Here is a 12253-nt window from a genome sequence, read left to right as displayed (position 1 = left end):
ATTAAAGCTCCACCTGGGGTGTCAGATGACCTGAGGGCTTAGTCCTGGCTCTGCTGCTAAGTCATTAAATTCTCTGGGCTTCAGGTGGTACATGAGATTCTCTGTTCTAAGCTCAGAAATGAATTTTAACTGTCTTAAGCAAAAGGATGTCAGAGATCACCTAAAGGATGGGGGCTGGAGGACCAAGCTTAGAGAACACGCAGGTACCAGGAGGCATTCAGGGAAAGCCAGGGCATAGGACGCACATGTCTTGCCATTCTTCCCCATGATGGGTGTGGCCATGCCCGTTATCCCGGATCCTTTGAGGCACCTGTGTAAGATTCAGGATCCCAGGAGACTTTCCAGGCGGCCTGAACTCAGGCCACATTCCAATTCCCTGCAAAACCCCTTGCAGTTCCAGTTGGAAGCCATCAAGGCCACATTTGGGCAAATTCTCCAAAAAGAAACTCTGGTGTTACTAGAAAATTTTTGAGAGATCTATTGCTTGACAACCCAAAACAACAAATGCCAAAACAGATGTGCTCCATCTATAAAAGTTAGAAGATTTAATTGTATGACAAATGGCAAAATTACTGATTGCAAATTGATTGTGTCAGACATTCCTAAGTTGCACGTTGATGAGGCAAAAATGGAGTAAAATGTTTTATTGGTAAATGAGTATTCAGTATGAACAAAGCAAAAGGAATGGGGCAGGGGATTGTCTCCCATTGTAGTCTATAGGGAAAAAGACTAGTAAGGTTAGTCGTGATTAGAATTTGTCTCCTTGCCTTGATCAGACAGACCTTTTTTTCCCTTCAATTACAGGAACGTCAAGAAAAGAGAAAAACATATAGCTGCATCTTAGTACAGTTGTGCTGGGCACTGTGCAGCAGATTTTAAGCAGAAGAACAGCTGAAGCTAAAATGGTCTGATGGTTGTAGTTAATGAATAAGAACTAGAGGCCTAAGCTCTTTGTGTTGCCAGTAATTGATGTAGTAGCTTGCCCCAGTCTTTGCTTGTCTAGTGATAAGGAGAGAAATAATCTCACCACCTGCATTCATAGGCATGTGTCTGAGAGTTAACACCCTGGGGGAGAGGGTTCCAGGTACAGCTTGCCATTCCAGTACTGTCTATTGGATGCTTGGCAATGTGTGAGGAATGTTTACTTACAGACAACAGTATATGATCTTTGGGTTTGGATTTTCTGTTATAATCTAAATTCCTTTAGGATTACATGATCTAATTTTTCTCACTGTCTAGAGATGTGTTTTTGACTTTGACAACGGTTTCATATAAGGGCACAATGATTTTTTGTTGTTGTTCCTGTTTTTCTGGATTTAGCCAAAGTTTTCAGTAGACCCTGGCATTAATATCTCTGTAGTCCCTTGATCTCTTGTCTAGTACTTAAAACTTTGTTCGCACTAAGTGGGAACCTCTAATGGGATGGACAGAAGCTGCCTTGGCACCTTGACTTGGAAAATTAAACAACTAAAAAGAGAAAGCTTATCAGGAGAAGGAAGATGTTGAGGGGTGGGGAGGGTGAAATGTATTTCATAGTTTCCACTAGATGAATAATCCTTAAGACAAAATAGTTCATGTTACATTATTTAAATTTAATATAAAAGCCAACCAGCTCGTCTTGTACAATAATACTACGTGCCATCAGTGTTATATAATAATTTACCTATAAATTGTGATTTCAGGCAGGAATACCACAGAGACTCAGGAGTTTGGCATTACCAAACATTGCATGAAAAATCTACTTCTTTTTCATTTTGAAATAAAAGAAGTATATCTGCTTTCTGAAACAATTTCTCATAGGAAATGACCCATTTCTTGTGTGTGTGTTGGGACCGGGGGAGGGGAACATGTAAAACAGTAGAATTCCTCTCCAGCTGACATTCAGCAATTGGCCAGGTGTGTTTTGCTTTGTTTTGCTTCCTTGACCTTCCTGCTGGCCATGGATGATCACCCTGGTCACATTCCTCAAAGATTATTCCAACCACAGAACAGTTAAGTATTTTCTTCCCTTAGTTGACCTTTCCCACTACATGGCTTGAGAAGAAACTGCCAGTTAATAAATGTCATGCTTTAGGAAGTGATTTTGATCAGAAGGGATTGGCACAGCGTACTTCCCCAAATATGTTTAAAGCAGAGTGCTCTTCCCTCCATTTCTGAGACTGAAATACTGCTATCATTCCCAGCATAAATTGCAGGTCTTTTTTCTACTGTTCAGCCCAACTGGATTCATCTCTCAGCCAGATGTTCTTCATTCCCCTCAGTATAGTCTTTGTTCCTAGTCTTGATCGATGGGTGGGGATAGAGGAGATGAGAAGAGTTGAAATCTGAATGGATTTCAGCCCCTTTTCTTTCACTCCTGTGTGCTTTACTTTTGAATTCTATCCTGTTGAAAAGTAGGGAAGATATTATGTTTCATCTGCCATCAACTGTACCATAAGATAGAGCAGCATAGGAGAGAGTGGTTCCAAGCATGAGCTTTCAACTCAGATCTTGGTTTGTATCCTTGCTGTAAGGTTTGCTAACTGTGTGATCTTGGGCAAACACCAGTAACCTAGCACAGTCTCTAAGCCCTCAATCTTTTACATGTAAATTGGGGGCAAAAATAGTACCTACTTCACAGGATTGTTATGAAGGTGAAATGAAGTAATGTAAAGTGCTTAGCTCAATGTCTAACATTCAGTAGGCATCTAGTCGGTTAGCTATTATTAGCTCATTTCATGTATCTAACCAGGGTTGACTTTGCCCATGTTAAGCAAGTGATGTTATGGCAGAGAGGAATAGATACACTTCAGTTTTCTGATAAAGACTCTGGAGAACTTCACTGTCACTCACTCTCTGTGAGGAAAGTGATCTTCTAAGTGTCATTTTCTTATCATGCAGCTAATTATTCTCCATCTTTAGATCAAGAGAGTAGTATTCTCTTTATCTTGTTTCTTATTTAATATAGAGATTCTGAAGCCATTTTGGGTTTATATTTAACACATACAAACAGCTCCAAAGAGTTTAGTGGAGAATTCTTGTTTCTGGACCAGACTCCAAAGAACTAGTCAATTCAGGAAACATGAAAAAAGTTTATACCTGCCTTTCTAAAGCAGATTGATCAGAGACCAACTGGTCAGTTGAGTCTACAGGCTGCCGTTTCAGGCAGACTGATACGTGCACAAATAAGTCACATTTCTGGCAAAACAGAACTTAAGCTTTACCTTACCCTGAAGTGCATATGATTAGATTTATATGTAATTTTGTTTGTGTGTGTAAATCAAGCATTTAATTGTCAAGTTGGACTTGATCCATCTAAACTTGTGGTTATGAATTTTGTTTTCACTTCTTGCCACTGTCCTTCCTTCCTATCTCTGATAGCATTTACAGAGCTTTGAATTATTTTCAGTGATAAGAAGTTTTTTGAAACCAGCTATACTCTCATTCCTGGTCCCCTTGTGACCCACAGAATGTCACTTTTTTGGTCATAATCTGGGGCCACAGAATAAAGGCAGCTAGTTGTACAACAGTGGGTGTGTCTGCTGTGACTATCTGGGGACCTATATGGCACCTAACAGCAGGTCCCCTCCTTGCCCCTGCGCAACTGATGTGCTGTACATATTCAGACAGTAAAGTTCACTGAGGTTTAGGTAAATGATTTTAATTGAAAAGCCTCTTTTCCCTTACATGTATGTGAGTTTGACTCCTGGTGTTTTATAATCAGGAATTTCCAAAGTAAGGGAATCTTTGAATTAACGGAAGGGACCTTGTTTGCCACCCCTTGGCCTCATCTTCATGAAAGCACTAAATCCATTTTTATTTTATTTTTTTATTTTTTTAAATGTTGTATTTTCCTTGATTACTTTTTTTTTCCAGGTAGAGCTATAGACTGTGAGAGAGAGAGAAACAGAGAGAAAGGTCCTCCTTCCGTTGGTTCACTCCCCAAATGGCCGCCATGGCCAACACTGCGCCGATCCAAAGCCAGGAGCCAGGCGCCACACACCCCCCCAACCCTCAGTCTCCCATGTGGGTGCAGGAGCCCGAGCACCTGGGCCATCCTCCACTGCACTCCCGGGCCACAGCAGAGAGCTGGCCTGAAAGAGGAACAACGGGGACTAGAACCTGTCGCCCATATGGGATGCCAGTGCCACAGGTGGAGGATTAACCAAGTGAGCCACGGCACTGGCCTCACTAAATCCATTTTTAAAAACCACTTTTGGGGCCTGCGCTGTGGTGTAGCAGGCTAAACCATAGCCTGTAGCACCAACATTCCATGTGGGTACTGGTTCAAGTCCCAGCCACTCCACTTCCGATCCAGCTCTCTGCTGATATGCCTGGGAAAGCAGTGGAGGATGGCCCAAGTCCTTTGGCCCCTGCACCTATGTGGGAGACCCAGAAGAAGCTTCTGGCCCCTGGCAGCCTGGCCCAAATTGGGGAGTGAACCAGCAGATGGAAAATCTCTCTTTCTCACTGTGTCTCTCTTTCTCTCTCTGTAAATCAAATAAATAACTTTTTTTTTTTTTTTTGGACAGGCAGAGTTAGACAGTGAGAGAGACAGAGAGAAAGGTCTTCCTTTGCCTTTGGTTCACCCCCCCAAATGGCTGCTACAGCTGGTGCGCTGTGCCGATCCAAAGCCAGGAGCCAGGTGCTTCCTCCTGGTCTCCCATGTAGGTGCAGGGCCCAAGCACTTCGGCCATCCTCCACTGCACTCCCGGGCCACAGCAGAGAGCTGGCCTGGAAGAGGAGCAACCGGGACAGAACTGGCGCCCCAACTGGGACTAGAACCCAGAGTACTGGCGCCACAGGTGGAGGATTAGCCTAGTGAGCTACGGCGCCGGCCCAAATAAATAACTCTTTTTTTTTTTTTTTTTGGACAGGCAGAGTGGACAGTGAGAGAGAGAGAGAGAGAAAGGTCTTCCTTTGCTGTTGGTTCACCCTCCAATGGCCGCCATGGCTGGCACACTGCGGCCGGTGCACCGCGCTGATCTGAAGGCAGGAACCAGGTGCTTCTCCTGGTCTCCCATGGGGTGCAGGGCCCAAGCACTTGGGCCATCCTCCACTGCACTCCCAGGCCACAGCAGAGAGCTGGCCTGGAAGAGGGGCAACCAGGACAGAATACGGCGCCCCAACCGGGACTAGAACCCAGTGTGCCGGCGCCGCAAGGCGGAGGATTAGCCTATTGAGCTGCGGCGCCGGCCCCAAATAAGTAACTCTTAAAAACAAAAACCATATTTATATATGCTTTCAAGCATTAGCAACCAATGTTCTAAGAACAACATTGCAGAACTCCTAAAACCAGGAAGTTAGTTCTTAAACTTAATGTTTGTCAAAGAGAAACTATCTCTGTCACAAAAGGAATGACTGAACTGTACTCAGCTGTTTTAAGTTCTCAGCAAATAGATTTCTTTTGTAGATGTAGAGAACTACTTTGTTTACTGGAAACCAAAGTGCCAAGCTGTTACTTTGCCCTTTGAATAGGTAGACTATTTAGGCTTTATTTAAAAAATATTTCATTTACTAAAGCAGACAGTTGCTGTGTTGGCAGAAGTGTGAATTTCATTTCCTGTCTGTGGTGTACCCCAGTCATCCTGTCACTAAGACATTTTGTTTTTAGTTTGTTCCTGTAATGTGAGTGAAACAGAGTGACCCACAGCAGGGTAGCATGTGCACACCACAGATGTAACAAGAGACAAGACTTGTGCAACAGCCCACAAGAGAGCAATGCTTTATTTGAAGATGAAAACAAAACAAAATCCAGACAGCCCCTCCCAACCAGAATGCAAATTTTTAAAGTGGCATCTGTGAATTCTTATGTTTTGTTTTTATAGACATGTTCCAGTCTATTTGGCAAGTTACCTCAAAGGTTTTATCCAGCTTCATGCACTCTATTAAAGAATAAAATTGGGTCAACAATTGACAGCATTGTAGATGTGATTTAAGCTTGCCAATTATTTTATCATCAAGCATTCTTTTATTTTACGGTCCACTAATCTACCACATTTATTGAGTTCTCTAATGATTGTTTTTTATATGTGCGACTTGCCCTAAATTTACAGTTCCTGCTGGAGTGATGCAGCAGATATAACTGTGGAAAAAAACCCTGGGATTAATTCATTCACCATTACATATCTTTGGAGCACCTAAAATAGCCTGGCACTGTTTCTATTGCTAAGGATACAGTGAGGAACAAAACAAAGTCCTTGTTCTTATGGAGCCTGTCTTCTACTATGTGGCAATAGCTCTAATCAGGTATACAAGTGAATAAATTTATTTTTGTTTATGATAAATATCCTGAAGGAAACAAAACAGCAGGATAGAATATGCCTGGGATGGAGGGAAGGAGGCTGATACTAGGGCTGAGAATATAAATAGTGACAGACCAGGAGAAAAGTGTTCCAAGTAGCGAACAAAAGGCACAAAGGCCCTTAGAGGGGGCCTGAAACACTGAAGACACAGGAAGGAGGGCGATGCTACCAGAACGCAGTAAGCAGAGAGGGGATGTGTAAGATAAAGGGAAGCCTGTGGAGGGCTTTAGGGAAGTGGCCTTATTTGATCTATATACGTATATTTCAAAGTCTCTCTGGTTGGTATTTGGTGAGTGGATAATAAGGGGGGAGAAGTAGTTATAGACAGATCTGTTAAGAGGCTTTTGCTATTATAATGTCTGGTATTTCTTTCACTTAGGAGGCAAGATAAAAGGGATAAGGAAATAGAAGAAACAAAATTGGTCGTGAATGTGAATTAAAGCTAGAATGTGATGAAAACCTAAGAGTTCATCGTATTTTTGTCTACTTTTGTATATATTTGAAATTTTCTATAATGAAAGTTTTTTTTATAAAAAGCTTGTAAAGCTTGCTGGTACATTTGATATATATTGCAGGGAGGAAAGATAGAAACCAAGAATGACTGCTAAGTGTTTGCCCCCAAACAACTGAATGTATAAAGATGGAGGTCAGTTGGCAGGGGATAGAGAGGAGAATAGACAGAGTCCAAAGAGATAGGGCTCAGGAATTCAGTTTTGACACTAAGATGCCAGTTAGATTTCTGAGTGGAAATATTCAGTCGGCAGTGTCACAACACAGTGGCAGTACCATTCTCATAAACAAACTTGGAACCTTCCATATGTGTTTATAAACTCTGCCATTAGTAGCTTCTACCCTTTTCAAATACTGTAGGCTTGTTAGTCTGTTAATATGAAGTAATTTAAACATATTTTTTGTTTTCTGTGGAAACATTTGTAATTTGAGTAGCCCTGTTTGGAGCAGTAGTTTCCCCACTGTGTTATTACCACATGAATAATGATGTTTAAATGTAGGACAAACTCCATTGGGTTCAACACACTTCCTGGGAACTACCCCTTTCGATTGCATCTGGGGATACAAGGTGTTGAGAATAAAATTTTTAGCTAATGTTTAGTGTGTGATTTTTTGAATATAAATCTTTTCTGCAGACTTTGGGATCTATTACTAGTAATTAAGTATTGAAACACTCCACATCTAATTAGTACACCATTGAAATACCACCATTGATAACCATGGATATACTATTACTAACTGATATTTATTAAGGGCTTATTACTATTCCAGGTAGCAGTTTACAGAACTATATTTTCAGGGTAGGCATTTGTGAATCAGTTACATCACCATTTGGGACACTCATCCCATATTAGAGTGCCTGATTTGAAGCCTGGCTTCTCCAATTCCCATCCAGCTTCCTGCTAATGTGCATCTTGGGAGGTGGCAAATGATGGCTCAAGTTGTTGGATCCCTGCAAGCCATGTGGAAGACCCAGATTGAGTGCTAGGCACCTTGCTTTAGCCTGGCCCAGCCCTAGCCATGCAGGCATTTCCGAGTGAACCGGCAGATGAAAGATCTCTTTGTCTGCCTCTGCCTCCCACCCTCTCCTCTCTTTCTCTTTCAAATAAAATTAAAATAAATAAAATATAAAGAAGTTATAATCTCTTTAACTCCTCATAACAACCTCATTTTATTATCACTGTTTACAGATAAGAACATTTAGGCCCAAAAAGTTCGCTCAGGAGGTAGCAGAGTCAGGATTCAAACTCAGAGTGTTTATGTGTTTTTTGGTTTGTCCCCAGAAACTTCACTCTTTTACCTGCTACCATGTGATGTATACAGACAATTGTAAGTTTTGTCGCAGATAAATTGGCTGGTGTAAACAGCACTCTATAAGTAACCAGGGTCTTTCTTAATTTTGTTTTTACTTCATCCCATGAAGTCGGAATTTAGTAATAGGGAAGAAAGAATAGTCCTGAAATGAATCTCCATTCTAATCTTTTGATTCCCCTCCTTAAGTAATTTATTTTTGTTCAATTTTTTTTTTTTTCCCCCTTATAGCATCAGCGAGAGCTTTCTAACTGTCAAAGGTGCTGCTCTTTTTCTGCCACGGGGAAATGGCTCATCCACACCAAGAATCAGCCACAGACGCAACAAGCATGCAGGTAAAGCACCATACATACCATTCCTTTCTTGATTATCTGCCTTTTGTCCTGAAAGGCTGACCGCTTCACCCCCATTTCTCCAACAGTTGTTTAGTGAAAGAAAGCACTGCACTGTGATATGCTCACGTTTCCTTCGTTCTCACAGACCATTTTGTGTTCTCACACATCGTTACAGATACATATATAGTGAGCCTTAATTATATAGTAAGTGTTCAATAAAATAAGTTTTATTAGAATAGTGATAAAGAACAAAAACACTGAGAGGTGGACTTTGGTATAGTGGCTAAGACAGCAGTGTACTTGGATCTGGGTCCCAGCTCTGCTTCAAATTCCAGCTTCCTATGATGCATACCCCAGGAGACAGCAGCTGATGTCTCAGTGTTTGGATCCCTGCCATCCAGGTGGGAGACCCAGAGTGAGTTCCACTTTCCTGGCTTTGGCTTGGCCCAGCCCTGGATGTTTTCTGCGTTTGGAGAGTGAATCAGCAGATGGATGATCTCCTCATCTGTCTCTTTCAAATAAAATGAAAATAATCTTAAAATTTTTTTAATTTTAAAATACTCTAATAAAATAAAATGTAGCTTCTTAACTAAGGCTTTAATAGCTAAAAGATGTTCAGATGTTTTCTTAGATCCTGTGAAAAAGTCCTTTGAACTAACCAAGGATTAAATTAAATTTCTTATTTCTATCTGTTCTCTAGTAATATTCAAGGAGCATGATATAGTATATTAGTAACATAAATAAAGTAAATTCATTGTCATTGCCATATAACAGGAATTATTATATCACATATTAAGATACAAGTTCTTAAAAGCTGAATATGCTTTTTGAATGTGTATACGCTAAAAAGATTAGAAATTTAACCCCGGTGACTTTTATAAATAAGGAGACAATGAATAAAAGTTCACCTGGGAATGAGTCTAAGACTGGTTTTGAAATACCCCAACAGTAGTATATTAATTATATTTTCCTAAAGTCAGATTCATTGGTGGTAATAGGATGAAAAAAAAAAAAAAAAGTGAGAAACCTGGAAAGTGTCCTAAGGAGAGAATTCTCTCAGTATTTGATATCCGCAGCTCAGGAAGATAATCAGCTCATGCTTCTCTTCAACCAGGAAGCCTTGTTTGTGTCATTTTGAAGGAAAAATCAAAGTCAACCTGAGAACAGTGATCCTGAGCAGTGCTTTATATAGAAATGATTGCCTGTTTTCATATATGTGCCACTTTGATGACTTGTGACCTCCAGGAGTAGAAGTTGGAGGGGCCAGCATTATGGCGTAGCAGGTAAAGCAAGCATGTGCACTGCCAGCATCCCATATGGGCGCCGGTTCATGTCCTTAGCTGCTCCATTTCTGATCCACTTCCCCACTAATGGCCTGGGAAAGGCAGCAGATGGCCCAGGTGCTTAGGCCCCTGCTACCCACATGGAAACCTGGAAAAAGCTCCTGGCTCCACGATTTGGCCTGGCCCAGCCCTGGCCACTGGGGGAGTGAACCAGTGGATAGAAGATCTCTGTCTCTGCCTTTCCCTCTCTTCTGTAACTCTGCTTTTCAAACAAATAAATAAATCTTTAACAGAAGAAGAAGAAATTGCAGTTACTAGGAAGGGAACAGAGAAGACTGCAAACCTTGATTGTATAGGTCAGAGGTAAAAGCCAGAAATGCTGGATCCCACTGAGCTAGTAGTTGAGTTTAGCTCTGATCAAAACAATCTCAGCTAGTCTAGTGGCAGTCATACTTGTTAAGACCTTCATCCAGTTGTAAATGTGGGAGCTCAGAATTATAATCCATTTTGTTGAACAGTATTACCCTTCTACCAAAACTGCCCAACAGTGAAAAAAATTGTTAAGGGTTGAGGGAGGGGCATGGCATTGTGGCCTAACAGGTAAAGCCACCACTTGCAACGCTGGTACCCCTATGGGTGCTGCTTTGTGTCCCAGCTGCTCTACTTCCATTCTAGCTCCTAGCTAATGGCCCGGGAAGAGTAGCAGAAGATAGCCCAAGTGTTGAGGCCCCTGCCACCCACATGGGAGAACAAGATGAAACTCCTGGCTCCTGGCTTCAGTCTAGCCCAGTCCTGGCTATTGGGGCCATCTAGGTAGTGAACCATCAAATGGGAGATCAATTGATCTCTCTGCCTCTGTCTCTCTCTGCCACTCTCTATCTCTCGGTGTGTCTCTCCCTCTCCTTATAGCTCTGCCTTTGAAATACAAATATTTAAATTTTAAAGAAAATGAGTAAGGGGAATTTTAAAAAAACTTTTGAAAATTAGCTTAGATTGCGTTTTTTTAAATGTTTATTTTATTTGTTTGAAAGGCAGAGTTTTTTAAAAAAAGGTTTATTTATTTATTTGAGAGGTAGAATTACAGACAGAGGGAGAGACAAGGAGAAAGGTTTTCCATCCACTGGTCCACTCCCCAAATGGCCACAATGGCTGGAGTTGAGTGAATCCAAAGCCAGGAGTCAGGAGCTTCCTCCAGGTCTCCCATGTGGGTGCAGAGGCCCAAGCACCTGGGCCATCTTCTACTACTCTCTCAGGCCATAGCAAAAACTGAATCAGAAGTGGAGCAGCCAGGACATGAACCAGTGCCCATATAGGATGCCGGCACCTCAGTCAGAGGCTTAGCCTACTACATCACAGTGCCATCCCCAAAAGGCAGAGTTTTACAGAGAGAGAGAGACAGAGAGAGACAGATCTTCCATCTGCTGGTTTATTCCCCAAATGGCCAAAATGGCTGGGGTTGGGACAGGTAGAAGCCAGGAGCCAGGATCTTCATCCAGGTCCCTCATGTGGGTACAGGGTCCCAAGCGCTGAGGCCATCTTCCACTGCTTTCCCAGGCCTTAACAGGGAGCTGGATCAGAAGTGGAGCAGGCCAGCGCCACGGCTCAATAGGCTAATCCTCCGCCTTGCGGCGCCGGCACACCAGGTTCTAGTCCCGGTCGGGGCACCGATTCTGTCCCGGTTGCCCCTCTTCCAGGCCAGCTCTCTGCTGTGGCCTGGGAGTGCAGTGGAGGATGGCCCAAGTGCTTGGGCCCTGCACCCCATGGGAGACCAGGAGAAGCACCTGGTTCCTGCCTTCAGATCAGCGCGGTGCACCGGCCGCAGTGTGCCAGCCATGGCGGCCATTGGAGGGTGAACCAACAGCAAAGGAAGACCTTTCTCTCTCTCTCTCTCTCACTGTCCACTCTGCCTGTAAAAAAAAAAAAAAGAAGAAGAAGAAGAAGTGGAGCAGCCAGGACTTCAACCGGCACCCATAGGGATGCTGGTGCTGCAGGCAGAGGCTTAACCCACTAAACCACAGCACCAACCCCTCTAGCTGAACTTTATCTTTGGTTAAATTTCCACACTCAGCTTCCTTCCAGATTTCTGCTTAACATTGTTCGCTTAGCTTTCCTCATACTACAAAGGAAAGCAGATTTAGTACAAGCTACATGGGCTTGATTTGTTATCTAGGCCAGAACAGATGAGGCCGTGTAAGTGTAAATGCAGTCCTGAAATGCCAGACTTTCACTCAGACTGAAGCTGCCTTGGCTAAGCTCACAGTAACTGAAAATGAATGGCAGAATTGACAGCAGATCAAGGCTTGCTATGTCTAATTGTACTTTCTTAAAACATTTTTCTTGAACTGATTAGAATTTTTTTTATCTAAGCTGCGTTTAAAATATCCAATGCTATTTTTCAAAGTATGATTTTATGAGTTACTTATTTTAAAGGGAGACCATGAAAAGTATTTACAATCAAACTGAAGTCTGAAATGTAGCTATTCATAGTGAAATGTGTGGAAAATGTAGGAGAGAGATCTTCACTGTACTG

At 42.3% G+C, this 12253-nt stretch overlaps 1 protein-coding gene across 7 annotated transcripts in view; it reads left to right on the top strand.

Moving 5' to 3' along the window:
* The window catches only part of SSH2 (slingshot protein phosphatase 2), a 279343-nt gene that overhangs the window by 188712 nt on the left and 78378 nt on the right, over window positions 1-12253 (top strand). For all 7 annotated transcript variants that reach the window (XM_062175545.1, XM_062175541.1, XM_062175540.1 and 4 more), the window contains one exon: window positions 8337-8440. In XM_062175545.1, the coding sequence (XP_062031529.1) occupies window positions 8337-8440 (104 nt within the window). The remainder of the gene's footprint in view (window positions 1-8336; window positions 8441-12253) is intronic.

This window comes from Lepus europaeus, chromosome 18, assembly GCF_033115175.1.
Source record: "Lepus europaeus isolate LE1 chromosome 18, mLepTim1.pri, whole genome shotgun sequence".
Classification (NCBI taxonomy): Eukaryota; Metazoa; Chordata; class Mammalia; order Lagomorpha; family Leporidae; genus Lepus; species Lepus europaeus.
Note: the sequence above shows the minus strand (reverse complement) of the source record. Positions and strands in the feature narration are given on the sequence as shown.